This window comes from Enhydra lutris, unplaced genomic scaffold (genome assembly GCF_002288905.1).
Source record: "Enhydra lutris kenyoni isolate GAN:26980312 unplaced genomic scaffold, ASM228890v2 scaffoldscaffold94, whole genome shotgun sequence".
Classification (NCBI taxonomy): Eukaryota; Metazoa; Chordata; class Mammalia; order Carnivora; family Mustelidae; genus Enhydra; species Enhydra lutris.
In genome coordinates, this window is record NW_019154178.1 from 2,861,264 (window position 1) to 2,883,810 (window position 22,547).

Here is a 22,547-nt window from a genome sequence, read left to right on the forward strand (position 1 = left end):
GGACAATCATTTAACTGGGATCTTGTTAGGTGAATGTTTCTTGTACACTGGACTGGCTGGATGGCCTTTTATATCATAAGCTTTCTAAGCACAGAAATGCTACCTCCCATGCTTTCCCATCATTCTCAGCACCTAGTGCAGTGCTGTACTTAAACATTACTAAAATTTTTTTAAATAAATGAATAAATATATTTTATTCTAATAATTTCAACTTTGGTAAAAACACACTCATTTATATGTGTGAATTGATAGAAACTGAACCACACCCACAGGTGCAATTAGAATGTCAAGTACCAGAAATGCAGGAGCAAGATGATGGAATAGGAGGTCTACAGCCTGTGTCTCCCACAGACACCCATATTTTGGAGCCATCCACAGAAAAAAGTGAGGTGCTTTAAGAGCTAGATAGGAGATTGCAAAATCCCACTGGAGCCCGAGACCAAGGAGGATCAGTTTGAGAAGGCAGGTGCATGCCCTGGGTGAAGCCTCACTGACTATGAACCCACCTGCATACCTAGAGCGACTTCATCTTTTTGTGGACTCAACTCCAGTCCAGTTTGTCCATGGTCTTGCCTCTAGATCCTATTTCTAAGGGACCCAAGAGGAACCATCTTCATCCAGGCCCCAGTAGCAGGCCCACTGATCTCACACTTGACTGTTATTGCTGAGGCAGTCCTGTGACCCAGCTCCAGTCCCACTTTACTGCAGTCTAGAGGTAGTCTTGGTCATCCAGCTAAGAACCCACTGGGAGAATACTCAGGAACCCAGCAGAAATCACACCCATTCATTCCCCTGGTAAGAGGTTTGACAACTGTGGGCCCAACTGCAGGCCCAGCAATGGCCATGAGACCCAGCTCCAGCCCTGTTCAACCATGATCCTGGAGGCAGTCCCGTAAGTCCAGGGAAGCAGCAGATGGAATTTACCTGCCAAAACCATACTGAAAAGTTATCTGTTCTTCTAAATAAACAGACGCCGCCAGTGCAAAGTTACACAGATAATGAAGGGTCAGGCAAATATGACAACATCAATGGAAATTAATGAAGCTCGAGCAACTGACCCTAGAGAAAAGGAGATCCATGAACTGCTTGACAAAGAGTTAAAAATAATAGTCTTGAGCTCAGTGAGCTATAAGTGGACACAATGAAATGAAATCAGGAAAGTAATACATAAACAAAACCTGAAGTTTAACAAAGAAATAGAAAACAAAAAGACTCAAGCAGAAATATTGGCACTAAAGAATAAAATAACCAAACTGAAAAACTCAATAGAGACCTTCAACAGCATAACTGATCATTCAGGAGAAAGGATAAGCAAACTTAAAGACGGCATTTGAAGTTATCTGGTTAGAAGAACCTAAAGAAAAGAAAGAAAGTGAAAGTGAAAAATGCTCGAGTGACTTATGGAATAACAAAAAGTGAATCTATATACATATTATTGAAGTCCCAGAAGGAGCAGACAACAAAGGCAGAAAGATTATTTAAAGAAATAATGACAGACAACTTCCTGAATCTGGGGAGACAAATGGGTATCGAGATTCATGATCCCTAAAGAACCCCCAATAGACTGAACATCAAAAGTTTAAGCCAAGACACATCATATTCAAATTCTCAAAAGTCAAAGACACAGAGAGTTTTGAAATCAGTAAGAGAAAAATGACTCATTATGGAATCTCATACAAAGAAACCCCCATAAGATTTATCGTGGATTTCTTTAGCAATATTGTAGGCCAGGGAAGAGTTGGATGATATATTCAAAACTTTGAAAGAAAAGAAAAAACCCTATCAATCAAAATACTATGCCTAACAAACCTGTCCTTCAAAAATGAAGGAGAGATAAAGACTTTCCAAGACAAACAAAAGCTGGGGAATTAACCATCACTAGACCCACCTTACAAGAAAAGCAAAAAGGAGTTCTTCAAGAACACTAAAGAAAGGACACTAATTAGGGACATAAAAACACACAGAAGTATAAAACTCCCTGGTGAAGGTAAATACATTGTCAAATTCAGAATACTCTAAATACAGTATCTTAGTCCATTCAGTTTGCTATGATAAAAATACCAGAGCGAGTGGCTATGAACAACAGAAATTTATTTCTCACAGTTCTGGAGGCTGGAAAGTCCAATATCAATGCATCAGCAGATTCCTTTCTGGGGAGGGCACACATCGTCATAGATGGCCATCTTCTCATGTAACAGGGCAGAAGGGTGAGAGAGCTCTCGCTGGGCTCTTCTACAGGGATACTAAGGATACTAATCCCATTGATGATGGCTTTCTACAAGCCTCATGGTAATCACAAAGAAAAAAAAACTATAATAGATACACAACAGATAAAAAGAGAGTAATCAAAGCATGCCACTACAAAAAAAAAAAAAATAAATCACAAAGGAAGACAACAGGAGAGGAAGAAAGAAAAAAAAAAAAGGAACTGCAAAATAGCCAGAAAACAATTTAAAAAAATGACAATCGTAGTCCTTACCTATAAATAAATACTTTTAATTTAAAAAGATTAAATTTTCAAATAAAAAACATAGGTCAGCTGAATGAATAAACAATACAACTATATGCCACTTACAAGAGTTTCATTTTAGATTTAAGGGCACACATAGGCTCAAAGTAAAAGGATGGAAAATATATCCCATGGGTATGGTAACCAAAAGACAGCAAGAATGACTCTACTTTTACCGGACAAAATAAATCTTAATTCAAAAATTGTAACAAGAAACGAAGTTACTATACAATGATAAGGTGGGTAATTCATCAAGAGGATATACAATATATGTGCACCCTTTATGAAAGCACCTAAATATATAAAACAAATAGCAGAACTGAAATAAGAAATAGGTAACAATACAATAATAGTAGGGGACTTTCAACAGTGGGCACATTATTCCGACAGAAAATCAATAAAGGAAATGTCAGGCTTGTACAACACTGTAGACCAAAGGGTGTAGGTATCTAATATGTAAAACTAATGGCCATATATAGAACATGATATCCGACAGCACCAGAACACACATTCTTCTCAAGTGAACACAAAACATTCTCCAGCATAGACTATATATTAGGTCACAAAACAAGTCTCAAATATAAGAAGATTGAGTTTTCTGACCGTAATGGTGTGAAACTAGAAATCATTAATGGATGAAACTGGAAATAATGAAAGCGAAGCAACATACTCCTGAGCACTTGGTGGGTCAAAGAAGAAATTGAAAGGGAAATCAGAAAATATCTTAAGGGAAACAAAAATGGAAACACCACATCGTAAGACTTACGGGCTACAGCAAAGAGATTCGAGGAGAAAAGTTAATAGTGATTAACGCCTACTTTAAGAAAAAGATAAAGTTCCCAAGTAAAAAACCTAACTTTACAACTCAGGAAGCCCAAAGTTGGCAGAAGAAAGGAAATAATAAAAATTAGGGCAGAAATAAATCAAATAGAAAATTTAAAAAAACAATAGAAAAGAACAAAACTAGAACTATTTTTTTTTTTAAAATTGACAAATCTTAAGATAGACCAAGAAAAAAAGAGAGAAGACTCAAATAAATCAGAAATGAAAGTGGAGGTGTCACCAATACCACAGAAATATAAACAAAGACTGCTATGAGCAGTATACACCAACAAATTGGAAAACTTAGAAGAAATCAATAAATTTCTAGAAATATACAACCTACCAAGATTGGATCATGGAGAAATAGAAAATCTGAACAGACTGATAACAAGTAAGGAGATTTACCTGTTAGTCAACACCACGCACAACAAAGGGGTGCCTGGGTGGCTCCGTTGGTTAAGCATCTGACTCTTGATTTCTGCTCAGGTCATGGTCTCAGGGTAATGAGATCAAGCTCGTGCCAGGCTCTGCCCTCAATGGGGAGTCTGCTTGAGATTCTCTCCCCTCCCTCTGCCTCTCCCCTGACTCACATTCTCTCTCCCTCAAATAAATAAATCTTAAAACAACAACAACAGCAACAACAAAAACAATAGTCCAGAATCAGATAACTTCGCTGGTGAATTCTACCATTTAAAAAATTAACTCCAACCCTCTCAAACTCTTCCAAAGGACTGAAGAGGAGAGAACACTTCTAAACACACTTCCTGAGGTCAGCCAAACAAGCACACTACAAGAAAACAAAATTGCAGGCCAATATCTCTGGATAAGCAACTAAAAAATTTTAAGATCTAAAAAAATCCTAAATGTTGGGCAACTGAGTTCAACAGTGTAGTGAAAGGGTCATGTGGAATTTACCCCGGGTTGATCCAACTTGTGCAAGGTAATAAATGGTTATGCTAAATTAGCAGAAGGAAGGGTAAAAATCTAACAATTATCTCAATAGATGCATAAAAACATTTCACAAAATTCAACCTACTTTCATGATAAAAAAAAACTCAACAAATTATGTCTAGAAGGAAATTATCTCCTTATATGACAAATCCACAACTCACATCATAGTCAATGGTGACAAGCTAAAGCTTTTCCTTTCAGATCAGGAACAGGGCAAGAATGCTCTCTCTCACTGCTTCTATTCAGTATAGTGCTGGAAGTCCTAGCCAGAGTAATTAGGCAAGAAAAAGAAGTAAAAGACATCCAAATCAGAAAGGAAGAAGTAAAATGGTCTGTTCGCAGATGGTATTATCCTATATATAGAAAACCCTAAAGGTTCTGCCAAAAAACTGTTGGAACTAAAAAACACATTCAGTACAGCTGAAGGACACACAGTCAATGCACAAAAATGAGTTACATTTCCATACACGAGCAAGAAACTATTTGAAAAAGCAAACAGGGAAACAATCCTACTTACAATAACATCAACAAGAATAAAATATTTAGGAATAAATTTAACCAAGGAGGTGAGCAATCTCTATACTGAAAGCTACAAAACAATGAAAGAAATTAGAGAAAACACAAATAAATATAAAGACATCCTGGGTTTATGGCTTGGAACGACTAATATGTTAAAATGTTCATATTACACAAAGCAATCTACAGATTCAATGTAATCCCTATCAAAATTCCAATGGTACTTCTTCACAGAACTCGAAAAAAGAATCCCAAAACTTATATGGAGCTGCAGAAGACTGTAAGATTCAAGGCAATACTGAATGAAAACCAAACTGGAGACATCATACTTCTCCACCTCAAACTGTATTACAAAACTGTAGTAACCCAAAACTGCCATGAAAGTAGACATAGAGAGCAATGAAACAGAATCAAGGACCCAGAAATAAATCCACACATTTACAGTCGACTGGTCTTCAAGAGTGCTAAGAACACACAGTGGGGAAAGAATAATAGTCTTTTGTATAATGTGTTGGTCCAACTGAATATTCACATGAAGAAAAAAATTGGGCCCTTATATCTCACCATGTACAAAAAGAAACTTGAATATATTAATGACTCACATACAAGGCCCAAAACTATAAAATTGCCAGAAGAAAACATAGGTAGAAAGCTTCTTGGCATTGGTCTTGGATGTGATTTTTTGGGTATGACCCCAAAAGCACAGGGAACAAAAATAGACAAATGGGATTGCATCAAATAAAAAGCTTCTGCACAGCAAAGAAAATAGTCAACGGCATGAAGAGGTAACTAGCAGAATGGGAGAAAATATTTGTAAGCCATTTATCTGATAAGGGGGCTTAATATCTAGCGTGTATAAGGAACTCTAACAAATCAGCAAGAAAACAGACTCATTAAGAAACAGGTAAGGAGGGTGGCTCAGTGGGTTGAAACCTCTGCCTTTGGCTCGGGTCATGATCTCAGGGTCCCGAGATCAGGCCCCGCATCGGGCTCTCTGCTCAGCGGGGAGCCTGCTTCCCCCTCTCTCTCTGCCTGCCTCTCTGCCTGCTTGTGATCTCTCTCCGTCAAATAAATAAATAAATAAATTCTTAAAACAAAACAAAACAAAACACAACCCAAAACAAACAGGTAAGGACTTGAACTGATATTCTCAACAGAAGATATACAAACGGCCAAGAAGTATATGAAAAGATGCCCACTATCATCAAGGAAATGCAAATCAAAACCCATAATGAGGCGAGAAATCACCTCACCCCTGTCAGATTGATTATTGTCACAAAGACAGAAGAGAGCAAGCGTTGTCTAGGAAGCGGAGAAAAGAAGTCTGGTGTGCTGTTGGTGGGAATGTACTTGGAGTAGCTATTGTGCAAAAACAGCATGAAGGTTCTTCAAACATTTAAAAATAAAACTACCATATGACCGAGCAATCCCACTTCTGGATACGCATCCAGAGGAAATGATACTAGTATCTCCCAGAGACACCTGCACTCCTGTGCTCACTGCCCCGTTCTCTACAATAGCCAGTATATGGAAACAATTTAAATATCTACCATCCGATGAGTAGATAAGGACAACATGGCACAGATACGCCATGAAGTATTATTCAGCCTCAAAAAAGGAAATCCTGCTGTTGTGACAACGTGGATGGACCCAGAGGACACTAACGTAAGTGTAATTAGCCAGATCCAGGTGAATACTGCATGACCCCACTTCATGTGGAACCTGAAGTTGACACAGAAGCAAAGAATAAACTGGTGTTTTCCAGGTGGTAGGGGAACGGGGAGATGTTGGTCAAAAGAAACAAACTTTCGTTTATAAGATAAATACGTTCTGGAGATCTAATGCACAACGATGACTATAGTTAATAGAAATGTATACTTGTGGGGCGCCTGGGTGGCTCAGTGGGTTAGGCCGCTGCCTTCGGCTCAGGTCATGATCCCAGGTCCCGGGTTCGAGCCCCACATCGGGCTCTCTGCTCAGCGGGGAGCCTGCTTCCTCCTCTCTCTCTGCCTGCCTCTCTGCCTACTTGTGATTTCTCTGGGTCAAATAAATGGATAAAATCTTTAAAAAAAAAAAAAAAAGAAATGTATACTTGAAATTTGCAGGGACAGTAGATTCTGAGAGTTCTTACCAAACACTCACAAAAGGTGAAGTGAAAAGATGGAAATGTTAATTAGCTCAATCATGGTACTTATTTTAATAATATATTATATCAAAATGTCACCTTTTACATCTTAAGTATGTACAATTTTTATTTGTTAATTACAGTTCAATAAGCCTGGGGAAAAAGAATGTCGCATGCCTTAGGTTTTCCTCGTGCCTTACCTACCTCCCCTCTGGGTCCCTCCCTTCCCCTGTGTTCTTTATCCTCCCATCACTGCTGTGGTTTGCATTTGAGTACAGGGGAAGGAGACATCTTTTGTGTTAGAGACAGTGCCCTTCCCTGCCCAGGACCAGGACCTGGGCTTGTCATACAAGCAGTAAGTGTATGTCCTTTGCAGAGAGGAAAGGAAGGTCTTCTGTAAATAAGGCAATAGGAACAAGCAAACATCATACGTTTTCTGGACTTCTTAAAGTAATATTTATTGTAGAAAAACAATGACTAGGACCTTAACTGTTGGGGCCACTAGGCTTCCTCCTCTGTAGGACTGAAGGTTTATCCCTGCTCTGACCACTCCTTCAGCCTCAAGGGAGAAACCGCTGAACTGGATGGTGAATCCTGAGAATATAATCTCCCCACACAGGAAAGAATGTCTGAGCTGTAAGAAGGACCAGGCCCAGGGGGAGAGAGAGGCTGTCCCTGCCTTACCCGGGGACCCCATTGAGAAGTTCTACTCACCCAGGACCAGCACTGACACCCACAGCAGCATGAAGACCTGGCCTGCCCAGGGCTGAGACCAAAAGAGTGGTTTTCTCAGGACAAACAGGGTTGGTTTTGATCTGAGAGTAGTACACCGCCTAGCAGCCCCAAGGAGCACATCTGAAAAATTTCTTTTACAGAGAGCAAGATGCCTTAGTGAATTAGAAAAAAGGAAGTGGAAGTACCCATTTTAACTACTCATCAAATTTTCCTGCCCTGTGATCAAAGTGAGGAAATAATGCTAGGGTTTTTAAAAAGCACATACCCTCGTCCCCGCATTTCTAACGCTGAGAAATAACCTTGAGGAAAGTATGCGTGCATTGTCGAAGAGAATGTTTATGGTAGCGCCATCCAGAATTGCCCAAGCACTGCAAACACGCGAAAGATCACGAATGCAGGACTGCTTACCAATATTCTGATACATCGCTGCAACAATAGGCAATGTAGCCATTACAGATGAGGCCAACCCGCAGGGATCATCAGGCAACACCACCCCGGCTAGTGGGAAGAGGGGCCTGATACATGAACTGTGGTCCCAGTGGCGTACATGGGAAAAATGGAACGCATGTGTGTATCAACCGATAGAGAGATACTTTTTTTTCTTCCTGGAAAGTGTACCTAAAATAGTAGTTACATTTAAAGAACTGTGGATGGGGAAGGAAATACTCATTTTATGTCTTTTTATACTGTTTGATTTAAAAAAAATTGCTATGTATGTGTATTGCTTTTATAACTTTTTAAGTCAAGTTTCCATCCTGGTCAACAAAGATCCTGAAGACATTAGTACCGTGAGGAGTGCCAGTTTCTTCCTTTCAAATAATATCTCTTACCCCTTTCTCAGAGTTATACCCTGGTCTCCTAAGGGGACCATTCACATCTACAAATGCACGTCGTTTTACGTATACTGTGCTTCCTCCCACTTGCTGTGCTCAGAGACCAGAAAAGCATATCAGGGTAAGTAAAGGTTAATGCATCTCAGTCCAGCAGGAGGACCTCAAATGTGAGCAAAGAGGCTTTTTATGCTTTTGGATGCAAACAGCACTGCTGTGAATATTCTTGGGTCATTCTCGTGGAGTGCGTGTGCACACATTTCTACTGGGTACACGCCCAGGAGTGGAATCTGTGGCTCCCAAGGCTTGCGTATATTTTTAGAAGGTACCACGAAACTATTTTCCAAATTGTTGTGCTAACGCACACCCCCATCAACTCATCAACAAGTGCGAGTTCTCATTGCTCTGAAATCCTTGGTGATGTTGGTATTATACGTATTGTGAGTTTCAGCCCTTCTGCTGGGATGATCTCAACGTGGTTTCGATTGTGTCCCTGGTGAATTTTGCAATTGAGCAACTTTCATATTTTAATTGGCAATTTAGATAGTCTTTCTTAATGTGAAATGTCTGTTCAAATCCTTTCCCATTTTTCTATTGTTTTTCAGACTTTCTCATTCCGTACTGTGGGCTTTTAAAGCTGGACATGATTCCTCTTTTGGATACGTATTGCAATGTCTTCCCGGTCTGTGGCTTGCCTGTTCCCCCTGTGATGAGACCCTTTGGCAAACCACTCCTCCAACTCTGATGTGCCCTTTATCAATCTTTTCCTTTATGGTGAGAGCTTTTCCCATCCCTTTCAGGAAATTTTATCTACTCCAAGCTCTTGAAACTGTTCTCCTGTTACTTTCTAGAAATATTTATTTTACTTTTATTTTATCTACTATATCATTGGAATTGACTTTTGTGTTTAAGGGTCTATAATCACTTACAAGTGGCCACTTTGCTCAGTTCTCATATTTACTGAAAATCCAGGCTCTCCACAGCTCCGTGCAATTTCACCTTTGTCATAAACCAACAGCCACGTGGGTCTGCTTCTGGAGGCTCTTCTCTTCCCTTTGGCTGTCCATTCTCATGCCAGCACCACACTGTCCCAATTAATGTTTCTTTTTCTTTTTCTTTTTTTAAAGATTATATGTATTTATTTCGCAAGTGAGAGAGGGAAAGAGTGCACGTGAGAGAGCACGAGAGAGTGTGTGAACTCACTAACAGTGGGGGAGAGGCAGAGGGAGAGGGAGAAGCAGACTCCCCACTGAGCAGGGGACCCAATGCAGGACTTGAATCCAGGACCCTGGGATCATGACCTAAGCTGAAGCCGGACACTTAATGACTGAGCCACCTAGGAGCCCCTAATGTTGCTTTTTAGTAAGTCTTAGTATCTAATAGTTTGTCATGAAATATTGCTCTTCCTCAACAAATCTGTGGCTCTTTTGGTCTCTTTATATTTTTCTGTGCATTTAAAAATCAACTTGTGAATTTCTACTCCTATCTTCTCAAAAAAAAAAAAAAAACCAAAACAATACCAAAAACCCACTGAATTTTTAATACTTGGAATTGTGCTGACTTGGTAAGTCAATTTATATAACTTAACACGGGGTGAGTCTTCCAATCCATAAACATGGGTAGCTCTCCCTTTACGTAGGTCAGCTTGAACTTCTCTCAAGAATTCTCTGTAACTTGTAGAAGTTACATCTTTTGTTAGGCTTGTTCCTAAATATTTGACATGTATTTTTGATATAACTGTAAGTGACATCATCAAGTTTTTTCCTAAATATTTATTGTTGGCATATAGCTACATTTTTTTTTTCTGATTTTCTGCCAATTGCCAAAAGAATTATGTTAAAGCTTTCCACTGTAATGGTGAATTTGTCTACTTCTTTCATTTCTGCTCATGTTTTCATTTTATATTTTGAACTTTCATGGGGTGCATATAAATTTAGAATTATTATTTCTTCCTGGTGGTTTGACACACTTACCACTATTAAATGTCTATCTTATCTCTATATGTTCCTTTTTAATTTTTTAAATTTAAATTCAATTTAATGAACAAATACTGTATTATTCATCTCAGAGATAGAATTCGGTAATCCATCGGTGGCATAGAACACCCAGTGCTCATCGCTTCAATTGCCCTCCTTAATGCCCATCCCCCAGTTAGCCCATCCCCCCCATCCTGCTCCCTTCCAGCAACCCTCAGTTTCTCTAGATGTTTCTAACCTGAGAACCACATCAGAGGGGGCTCGTCTACCTTTGGACCTGATTTAGAGGATCGAATCTGTATCTGAATCTGTTACTGTGTTTGGATAGATCTTTGGGGGGTCTCTGGAGGTGGTGGGCTTATTTTTCATATAAGAAGGATGTGCATATTGTGGCTAGAGGGTGGACGGTCTCCCAAGAGACAACTCTTCTCACATCTGTACGTGCACCCTGCTCTTGCCATCAGAAAGTTCATTGTATGTCCCTCACGCTTGAATCTAGCTGACCTGTGACTTGCCAATAGAACGTGGCAGAAGTAAACCTAAACACGTTTTGAACCTGGCCTTTCAGAGCCCTGGCAAGGTTTGTTTTATTGTCTTGGAGTCAGGCTCTACCGGTACGACGTCTGAGCGCCCTACTGGAGAGTCCTACCACCTGCAGCTGCCCCTGCCTCCCCAGGCGAGGCTCTAGACGTGCGAATGAAGCCATCTTGCCTGTTCCCACTGACTGCGTTCCTAGGTGAATGCAGCTCCCTGAGGGACCCTAGCCGGCCCAGGTGCACGGACAACCCACAGCATCACTGCTGTATTAAACCACAAGTTTTGGGGGTGGTTTTCTATGCAGCAATAGGTAACTGAGATTGGCTTATTATATCTCTCTTAGGAATGGTATTTTTTTTCTTTTACCATTAAGTTATACTTCATTTATCCCTAATAATGCCTTTGTCTTCGAGTTTATTTTTCTAATTAGATCAAGCTTGTTAATCATGTCATTCAAATCTGCATTCTTACTAATTTTAGTCTGCCTCAGCTTCTGCTTTTTTATGCATATATGTTTCAATTTTACCTTATTCTTTCCAATTTTTGTATTTTATTTCTCTTGGCCTTTAATCATCAGCCAGTGCTATATGGCAGACATTTACTGCTCAGTGAATAGCCACGTACTCCACATTTCCCAGCTCCCAAATAGCAGAGGACCGTGTGAGTAGGTGTGCCTGGTGGACTGTGAGTGGAAGCGGCCCCTGCTTCTCCCAGGCTGAAATAGACAAGAGCAGGTGTGTGTGTCCCCAAAGCCCGTGTGTTCCAGAGATCACAGGTATACAGTGGTGAAAGCCGGGTCATCTGCCCTTTTGTTGCGGGGAGCTCCTGACTCATATTGGATGTGTAACTTGAAATAAAAAATTAACTTTTAAGGTGCACTAGGGAATATAGTCAATGGTGTTACCAAAAAATCTAGCTGTGAAACTGTCTTGAACTGATGGTTTTTTTTGTTTGTTTGTTTTTGTTTTTGTTTTTGTTTTTGTTTTTGTTTTCAATAAGATTGTTCCTTGGTAACGGTCTAAATTCCTACCATGGTAATTTATCTGTTCAGACTTTCTTCTTACCTCAGGACAATTTTTATTTTTATTTTATTTTCTTTATTTTTCCTGGGTTTTATTTCCTGGTGTTTATATCTTAATTTCAAAATAACCAGCTCCTGAATTTTATTATAGTTCTTTTTCCTGTTTTGTAATTTTTACATTTATGCATTTCTTAGATGTACTGTTGTCTTCAAATTACTCAATAAAATGTTCATCTATTTTAATTTTTTTCCTGTTTATCAATATGAATATTCAAAGCTATGAATTTTTTTCTGTGCTTTAGCTGTATTTTGTAAGTTCTGATACAGTCTTTATTATAGCATGTCCTAGATAGTTTGCAATTTCAGTTTTGAATTTCTCTTTGAAACTGGAATTTTTAGAATTTTCAAATATCTACATGGTAGATTTTTCTTTTTCTATTTTTTTTGCTATTAATAATGACATTTTATTAATCATTCCATTTTAATCCAAGAATATGGTGTGTACCTACCCTAGTTTCTGGAATTTACCAGGAGTTTCTGTGACCTAACATGGTCTTTGCTGTTGTTGTTGTTAAGAATTCCCTGAAAAGGAGTGTCTATTCTTTATCTTCAGGAAAGAAGGTTCTACACACAGTTAGTGTAACCGGCTGATTAAATACGTTAAGTAGATCTTTACTGTTCTCTTGTACTACTAACTTTTGGTTGACTTGTAAGTTATAAAATTATGTGATCTGACAGATGGAAATTCATGATCAACCTCAGGTTCTTTATCACTATATAGTACCCTTCTTTTGGTACAATTTAAATTTTTAATTTTCTTTTTAGCTCGAATTAGGTTTGTTTGGTATTAATGTCAGGACTCCTGTTTGTGTGTCTACTGGGTATGCTTTTAGCATCGATTTACTTTACCTTCTAGGTCACTTTGTTGTAGAATTATTTCTGGCATATAGTATAGGCAAAAGCCCATTGGGTCTTATTTTTAGATCCCAAATGTCCATCGCTTTTATAACATTTGTTATATATTCATAGAGCAACTGTGTTGGTCTTCATTCTGTCGTTTAAGTCTGTGTCATCAAACTTTCTCTTCTAGTTGTTTTATTTTCCTTCAGCCTCTGGTCTGTATTTTCTTTAAGGGCTGTATTACGCCGCTCGTACTCCGAAGAGGCCCCGTGTAGCTGCCTCTTCATTCTCTTAGTGGCTTAACTCTACGACTCTAGTGATCTTAAAGCTCTTTTTCTTCATTGGACTCTATTTCCTGAGGAAAAAAGAAAGAAATCAGCCCACTTTACTTCTCCCCATGTTTTTGTCTCTTTCAGCTCCTGGTTAGTAATAATATGATTTCCACATTTCCCAAGTTATACCCTTTGTACCAAGACCTACAACTGCAGAGTGTTGGCGCCTGTTCTCGTGGGTCGAGGGCTCACCTCCAACTCCACGTCCTATTTTGTCCTCAGGGCTCACTGAGCTCTTGATTTGACCTAAGGAAGCACTAATATGTTTTGATTAAATACGTTAAGTAGATCCCTACGCTCTTACATGTTAGAAAGAATCTGTCTTTGCCTTTATTCTGAGGATATCTGGGTTTGAAGTTCTTGGTTCAACATGCTTCTCTTGCAGCATTGTCCGGTCCTCTCGCAGTGGGGGGTTCGAACACTGTCTCTCCCCGCGGCGTTCCTGTCACTCGACTCCTTCCTATTCCCCCAGCTGGACTGTCCCTTCATCAGAATGTCTCCTTGCCAGTCCTATCTCTGTGTTCAGGGTGTCCTCTTCTATTACAACTTTAGATATTTTCTATTTTCGTTTATTCTGTTGGCTTTGCTCAGCGTGCCATGAATGGGTACGTTGGCTCTTCCATCTGTCACTCTTACCCGTTATTTACCCATAATAATTTTAACCTTCTTATTCCTTCCCATTTTAGTGTGCTTACTTTTCTCAAAGCTGTCTTTGAGAAAAGACTGCTACATTGTAGCAGTGTTTAGTCTTTTTCTGTTTTCAAACCATTTGTATTTACCTCCAACCTTGTTTCTTTTCTTTTGTTTTTCACTCCCAGAATGTCTATTATATAAAAAAGAGAACTTTTCAAAGAATTTTTCTGATTTCCCCGTTTGACTTAGTGGCATGGGTCTACTTCTGGTCATACTCTTTGCCAAAATTACTCTTGTCCTTATGGTGAACCCAATGCTAGTAACATTCTAGTGCAGCTCATCTCTGAATGAGGCCCGGGCTCTCCCAGCTGTGTGTCAGCTGAAGAAGAGGCTGGGGGAAGACCAGGGGTGTGAGCCGGGCAGCAGACAGCTCCCACCTACTCATGTCACTTCAGAGCATTTCCTCACCGTCTCTGCCACGGCCTCTGTCCTGGGGGCAGAGGGCAGTCCTCCTGGCTTGAAGCATTTCACGGCATTTCTCTGTGACGGGGTTGACTCGTACTTCTCTCCAGCTGATGGCGTTTGCACCTGTAGAGACAAGACTGCCCACCACCCCCTCCAGTGTCTGTGTGGTGCTTTGTTCAGCCCTGCCATCCGGTCCCAGCCCTCAAACCCCCAAATCTTGCCTTTTAAAAAAAATATTTTTTTTCAGTGTTCCAAGATTCATTTGTTTATGCACCACACCCAGTGTTCCATGCAATACACGCCTCCTTAATACCCACCACCCAGCTCACCTAACCCCCACCCCCTCCTTCCAAAACCCCCAGTTTGTTTCTCAGAAAGGATGAAGGTCCAACTTTTGTGTCAACATGGACGGGACTGGAGGAGATGATGCTGAGTGAAGCAAGTCAAGCAGAGAGAGTCAATTATCACATGGTTTCACTTACTCGTGGGACATAAGGAATAACATGGAGGATATTAGGAGAAGGAAAGGAAAAGCAAATTGGGGGAAATCAGAGGGGGAGACAAACCATGAGAGACTGTGAACTCTGAGAAATCTTACCTTTTGAGTAAGGGTCATGTGCTGAAGCTTTGACCTTGAGGGTTTTGCCAGCAACGTTTGGAGAAGCTGGACGTCTTCCTAGAGCTGTGTGTAGGGGTCTGTGTTCACTTCTTCCCTTGGTTTGGTTTAAAATTTGAATTTCACTGAGGTTAAAAGCTGTTCTTCCTAGCTTGTGAGTGGGGATGTGACTTTTCAAAAGTTCCATTCTTGTTGACAGTTGAGGTTGGTCTCGGAGACTGAAATGGGGCAGATGAGCTTTATCTGGAACGGAACAAGATCCTTACCCTCAGGGTTCCCCCATGCTGGATGCTTACCGTAGTAGAGCGTCACACCAGGCACATTGCCTGGCTTCCCTGATTTAATCTTTGCATCAACCCTGAAGCGTGTTGAATGGGGACTAAGACAGCATGCTCTCAGGCAGGTGTTATTACCCTCATTTTATGGCTGAGGGAAACCGAGGCTCAAGGACATTAAGGACCTTAACTTCCAGTCCCTTGTGAACCCAGAACCTCACAGCCAGTAAGTGGTGGAGGCGGCACTGGAACCCCCATCCGTCTGGGCAGGGGTCCCGCAAATTCAGTGAAGAGATTCAACAGTCCTTGATGTTTCAGCAGGGTTCCAGATGCAACACTGCTGAAGCCGCAGTTTCTATGGTTAAATGATTCGCAAGACCAATTAAGGGCCTATTCTGAGTCTCTGGTGGCAGGAAATGGAAACCCTGAAACCCCGTGTTCTGAGTTCATAAATACACACTGTACTATTTCTGTGTATGCCTACCATGGCTCTGGGTCCCTGCAGATCAAAGCCAAACGCTCGTGGGGGACCTTTAGTAGAAAGGGGGGATGAGCCGCAGTCATCTGATCCTTGCAGGGCTCTGTGAGTCCCTCTGGGAAAAAGGTGGTACCTCCCATAATGATCTTCTGTTGTCTAGGAAACCACAGGGAAAGCTCTCATGGGACGTAGTGGCAAGAGGGGGCACACAGGTGAGGGAAAAGTCTTCGCTGCGTGAACAAATCTGGACGAAAGGAGAGTTTAATTTCTTAAATGGTACTCTGAGGTCATTTTCAGGAGGGAAAATCTAATAGGCAGTGTTCTGTAGGGCCAGACAGGGGACGGGGAGCAGGCTCTGTCCCCAGGGAGACTCGGGGCTTTGCCACTTACCAGCTGCGTGACCTTAAATAATTAAACTTGATCCCAAGTTGCTTTGTCTTTACAAACAGAGGCAACAACACCTGTGCCCTTGGGCTGGTGTGAAAACTTTGTGTTTGGCAAGTTCAAAACCCAACCAGCTTGCCCCAAAGCCTGCTGCCCTCTCAAGTTTCTACACTTCAGGGATTCTACCTAACTGCCCTGATTCGTGGTAATGAACGCTTAGGGAAAATCACTGAGCGAACGCTTATATCTTGAATAACTCCACTGAAGCATAATTTTCGAAGAAAAAATTCACTTGTCTTAGCACCACTGCCCACGTTGTAAAAATTTCCACTGCCCCAGATAGAACTTTCCACCCCCCACAAGTCCAGGCCGCAGATCACTAATTTACTTTCTTTCTCTGTAGGTTCGCCTTTCTGACCACACCATGGACTCGCGTGACAGGTGCTCTCCTGGGTCCTGCTGCTTTCACTTCGTGCACGTTTCTGAGGCTCACCTCTGTGTCTGCTTCAGTGTTCGGTGAAGGGATGTCTTGAGGTTTGAGCGTTCTTGGCCAGGATGACAAGACTTGTTAAGAGTCTCAAGGAGGATTTCACAGCTTCCTTTAGGGTGGTGTCTGCAGCACCTTGAGTCTCGTAGGTGAGGGCAAGAGGCAGAAATAATGACGAAAGGACTCGTCTGCCATCTGCCATCAGACTTTCTGGGGCTGGGAGGCAAACCACCCATGCCCTTGGGTCACTTGCTTCCTTGCTACTGTCCTCCTGACCGTGTGGGTGTTTGGTCAGGTTAGACTGGCCCTCAACCTCGTCCTTGAATGCTGCCCTTTCTCCGTGAGCTCCGCTTGTCCACCTCGCACGGGGCTCCGGGACAGACGGCCCCGTCTCCCAGCTTATGGCTGGTCGTCCAGTCATGCCCCCGTCTCCCACAGTTCAGCCTCCGAATGTCTTCTGTTACTCTGCTTCCATGGGTTTTTGTTTCTCCTTGGCTACCTGATTAGCCTGGTTCGCACTAGAAAAGCTAAAGGAGGAAGGCAGCCATCCTGAGGTTTGCCAAGCACAACCTGCCCACCTTGGGGACGTGCCGAGGTGGATCCCCCCGAAACCTCCGCACAGAGGCCCTCTTCCCTGCGCGCTTCCTCCCAGCGTGGCCGTCTCCACACCCACCCATCTCATCTGTTCAGACGCGGGTCGCTGGCCAGGGAGGAGGTTTGCTGCGTGGGAGGCCGGCGGGGTTGCCGTCGGACAGACATGAGGCTGAATCTCAGGAGTTTGGGCCCCAGTTTCCTCGTGTAGGAAGCAGGTGTTACTCGTCCTTGCAGCCTGGTTGTCAGCACTGGATCCGTCGCTTGTAAAGTCTGGGCCGCCAGCACTGAGAAGGGCCACACAAAAGGCAGGTGGGGAGCTCCCGAGCCCCCCTACCCTGGTCCCCTGACCTCTGACCTTTCCACCTTCATGGTAGCTGTGTCATGGGGCTGCCCTCAGCCTGGGGCCCGTGGGTGCAAGTGCCTTCTAACCCCAGCACTAACCCAACGATGAAGCCAATGGTGGTTCAAATAACTACGGAGAATTTAGAAAAAGAGAGCTTGAATTTTGGGGGGCCTGTTTATCCCAGGAGGTGGGCGAAGCATCGAGCTGTAGCCGGCCCGGCGGGCGGTCAGACAGGCCTGCACTCAGGAAGGCCCTGAGCCTGGCCGCCGTCTCGAAATTCCTGATGGTTTTCTCTCTGAACCTGTGTTTTCTTTTTAGATTTTATTATTTTAATTTTATTTTTTTAAGAGAGGGAGAGGGGTGGGAGGGACGGAGAGGGAGGGAGAGGGGGAGAGAGAGAAGCAGATGCCCCTCTGAGCATGGAGCTGGACATGGGGCTTGACCTCATGACCCTGAGATCATGACTTGAACCGAAATCAAGAGTGGGCCACCCGGGCGCCCCGGACCTGTGTTTTGTAAATGAAGTCTGATGGGACTGTGGAGTGAACACGGGGGCAGAGGAAATCCCTGCCTCATGTGTGCCCATTTTCCTCGCGGCCCGTCCGCAAACACATTCCCAGGGCCCGTGAACACACAACTCCAGTGGGCCCACAGGGCGTGCGAGTCAGCGAGGCTCCACACGAGAGAAAAGCAAGTGTTTTGTTGCATTGATGATCAACAGCCTGAGAAGCCATGCTTTCCGTTTGAACCAAAACCTGGCTTCGAACACAGTAAGAGACTCGGACAGCAAGGAAATATGCCTGTCTCTCCCTACTTGGCGCCCTACGTTAGCTTATCACTTAGGCTGGAAACGTCTTGATGGAGAGAAGAAGGCAGAGCAGCCTGTGTGCAGTCCTTTACCTCCCAGACCCCCTTCCTTCCCAGCTTCCCCAGGGTGGACAGGGTGGGCAGGAGGCACACGTATGAAGAAATGAGTGCAAAATGCTTTTCCGCATTTCCACCCCCCTCATAAGGACAGAATGCATGTGTGTGTGTTAGCTAGGAGATGTAAATTGTCTAACCTCGGAGACACCCCAGAGGCAGGAAGTGCTCTTGTGTTTGCAGCTAAAATATAAAGATGAACAAGAAGATTCACAGTAATATCTTAACATTTTATTTTTTCTCTTCTTAGAATGACTAAGAACATCATGACAAGTCGAGGCAGAGACCACGGGAAAAAGGAAGAAGCTTTATATTTCTGTACTTTGAACCACACTTTTTTCCTTGCCTTTTGAGCAAGGGGTCTTACATTTCCCTTTTTCGTTGGTCCGCAACAGGTGTATACATCCCTGCCCTGCACCCTGCTCTGTCATCTGTGGTCCTGAGCGGCCCCCCGGGGGAGCACTGGCTTCTTGTGCTCTCGGAGAAGGAGGGCCCCATGCAGGTGAGCTGACTTCCTAATGAAAACTCTCATTTTTTAAACCAGATGATAACAGAAGCCAACCGGTTCGAGGCCTTCCCCCGCCCTCCTGCTTATGTAAATCTCTGAGGTGTTATTTTTCCATGCCTCTGGGAAGTCCGAAGACCCAACACACTTTTGCATAAACATAAATGATAAATTTGTCTTGGGGTTCCTCTTTCTGAAACTCTTGAACTGACATTTGGCTGGAGGCTGTTTTATATTTTACCTCCAGTTCACGCTCAGCCTTTTGGATTTTATTAAAAATAATATGCAAGAAATGGGGATGGAACTCATGTGAGTGGAAGGCCGGAGGTGTGCCCTGTGGGGTCACTGGAGACACAGCTGGAAGGGGCATGGAGGTCATCCAGGTCAGCTTTCTACCTAGACTCAAGTGGAAAGGCAAGGAATTGTCAAAAGCACTCAAAATTCTTAAAAAAAAAAAAGTTTAGGCTGAGAGAGAGAAAGCTAATGTGAATGTCAAACTTTCTAGAAGTTTCTGGGGGAGTAATTTGTGGAAAATTAAATCCTGATCCACGAATGCAACATGGAGGGGAACCAGAGGGGCAGTGAGCAGAGCAGGCTGTCCCCATCTGTGGCCCGGTCACCCCCGCTCCCCCTCGCTATAGCAGCTCTCCCCGGAGCCACAGAGGCCCCTTGATGGTCAGTCAGCTGTGGGGGCTGGGAGGGGGCTGCTCTCTTGCCCGCCCCTGGGCAGGGTGCCCCTGGGAGCTGCTCAGCCCTAGAGGCTCACTCTCCAGCCGTCCCGTAATGCCCCATATTAAATCCCTCTCCTCATAAACCAGCTGCAGCGGATTCTGCTGTCCGCAGCGGAACCCTGGCTGATGTAGCTACGAGCACAGATTATGGGGTGGCGACGGCTCGCTTGTCTGATTCAAGCCAGGCTCTCAGACGTTTTCAGTGGCACAGATGTGGCTGCTTATGTCTCCCGGTCCCATGCTCCCGAGTCCTGGGCAGCCGTGGTATTCTGATGACCATGCTGGCCTTGCTTGCGCCCCCCTGGACCCGTGGGAATCAGGGAGCCCTCTTCCAAGGCCGAGTCTTCACCTCCGTCCCGGGCCTATTTCTCGGAGGCCCAAGGCCTTCCCTTTTCAGGGAGGCTTGGGTTTCCTGACGTGTATTCTTCAGCGCTGTGAGTGGAAAGCGCTGTCCTCCGGGCCCTCTTGGGAGACGCAGTCAGGGTGAAGCACGACAAATCCACAGCCCCATCTGCACAAACCCGGAGCCCTTGCCCTGCCTGACACCCCGGGATCACGGTCAGCCCCGCTCCAGTCACAGGCCACCCACCACGGACGCCGCTGGTCCGGACCACCGCGCGCGGCTCGTGCAGGTGCCGGGAACCCAGACCCTGGCAAGTGCGCCAAATCCCACTAACCCAGCCCCAGGCCAAATCATCTTCGTGCTCCCTGGTCTCCCAGCATCAGCAAAATAAGCAGGTTTGGCTGTTACACTTCAGCAAATTCTTTTAATTCTCGGGACATGCGGTCCCTCTGCTTCCGGGTTTCACAGTGTCACTGGCCCCCGTGACCTGTTGAGCACGTCCCTGCACACGCAGACTGTGGCTGCTCGCATTTTCTTCAGAGAGAAGCCCAATCCCGGGCAGGCCCCTGGACGTCAGAGGCAAGGTGGGTCGCACTGGGCTGCCCAGCTCTGACTCCAGAACCCGATAACCCATGAAGCTGCGTCTGAGTGGGCCCTGGGCAGGCCAGGCGCCTCCCGCTGGTTCCGGCCAGGTGCAGCCCACCCCGGGGATCCTGGTGTTGCTAGAGCTTCCGGCCATGCACCCCTCTGGACGCGGGTCTCTAACCTGCGAGGCGTGCGTGTCAGTCTGCCTCTTCCCACGACCCCCGGCTTGCTCGAGGGTCACACCACGAATGAAGCGGCATTGATGGGGGTGCAGAGGTTCTAGAAACACTTGCTCGCCGAGGCCAGACCGGTCACTGGCAGACATGGGGACAAACTTGAGCTTTCCATTGAGTGGAAGACCCTGTGGGGTCCGCTTGCTCCTTGGGCGGACTGTGTACCTCGATCCCTTCCATCACAGGGAGGACGGGATTTACTTCAATGACACAGATCACTTATTCTCTAAGAAGTGTTTATTATGCACCCACAGCATGCCAGGCACGGTTGTAGGTTCTCGGGATCTATCTGTGAGCAAGAGACAGAAGGTGTTGTCCCTATGAAACTTCATTTCTTTCTATTCTGAGAAGTGTAATTAGTAAATTCTGTCCTGTGTTTTGAAGTGATGTGCTAAGGGGGAAAAGTAAAGCAGAGCAGGTACGGAGATTAGCCGTGCCGAAGACGGGGACAGCAGTTTCCGAAATATGAATGATTCAGGGTAGACCTCAAGGCCTTGATGGACGTCTGGGAGGACGAGCTCTCCGTGCAGGCTTTAGGGGGTAATTGTCCTGGTGCGGACAGTGTCGGCGATGAGGGGAAAGAAGCATGAGGTGGGGCCTAGGAGGCCGGGAGGGAGGTCGGTGGGGCGTTGCTGGCACACAAGGGGCAATGAGAACCCACTGCCAGGGTCTGACCACACGACCACGGTGCTAGGAATGGGGGGTACGGAGGAAAGACACCAGCAAGAGACGGCGAGCCCAGAGCTTGACGGAGGAGGGACCTCGGCCAGGGTGGGGGTGCGGGCAGTCCAGACTGAGATGGTGTCTGTGTATGGATATTTTAGTACTTTATCGTGGAAAACTGAAAACATACAAAAGCAGAGACTAGTGCCAAAGCCCCTTCCTCCCACGAGGTACCTGCCACCCAGCTTCAGACTTTGTTTACCCCCGGCCAGCCCCATTTCATCACACCCACCCTGCGCTTACTGAGTTATTTCAAACAAGCTTGTATCATTTGATCCACAAATACCTCAGAATGAGTTCTTACAGATTTTTTAAATACCTGTATTTTTAAAATGAAACATAACTGTAACACTATCACGCATACCCAAAAGCATCCTTTCTTGATCAAAACTCTTCACAGTGTAGGGACAGAGGGTATATACCTCAATACCATCAAAACCATCTATGAAAACCCCACAGCAAATATCATTCTCAATGGGGAACAATTGAGAGCTTTTCCCCTAAGGTGAGGAACACGGCAGGGATGTCCACTATCACCACTGCTGTGCAACATAGTACTAGAAGTCCTAGCCTCAGCAATCAGACAACAAAAAGAAATAAAAGGCATCTGAAACGTACACTAATTTCTTAACATTAGTATACAAATTTCCTTTAGAATTTCCTAAGCGGTATTTTTCTTAACTTGGTTTGAGTCAGGATGCAAGGGAGGCTGGCGGCCCCTTTGGTTGATGTGTGTCAAGTATCACTGAGCTTGTAGGATTTCCTTCCCCCTTCGCTTCCTCCCCCACCCTCCCTCCCTCCTCCCGCCCTCCCTCGCTCCTTCCCTCCTTTCTTCCTACCTCCCTTTCTTCCTCTCTCCCTCCTTTCTCCCTCCTTCCTCCCTCCTTCCTCTCCCTCCCTCTTTTTCCCTCCCTCCTTCCTCCCTTTGTCCTTCCTCCCTCTCTCCCTCCTTCCCCTCCCTCCCTCATCCTTCCCTC

General features: G+C 44.2%; 1 protein-coding gene across 7 annotated transcripts in view; it reads right to left on the reverse strand.

The window, feature by feature from the left end:
* LOC111138853 (Fc receptor like 5) overlaps positions 1-7,781 on the reverse strand; it is a 32,289-nt gene extending 24,508 nt beyond the window's left edge. For 3 of the 7 annotated variants that reach the window (XM_022490767.1, XM_022490765.1, XM_022490764.1), the window contains exon 1: positions 7,638-7,779. In XM_022490767.1, the coding sequence (XP_022346475.1) occupies positions 7,638-7,668 (31 nt within the window). In that variant the 5' untranslated portion in view covers positions 7,669-7,779. Of the gene's footprint in view, positions 1-7,637 lie in introns of all 7 variants that reach the window. The other 4 variants (XM_022490771.1, XM_022490770.1, XM_022490769.1 and 1 more) reach the window with 4 other exon arrangements.
* Positions 7,782-22,547: the final 14,766 nt, after the last annotated feature.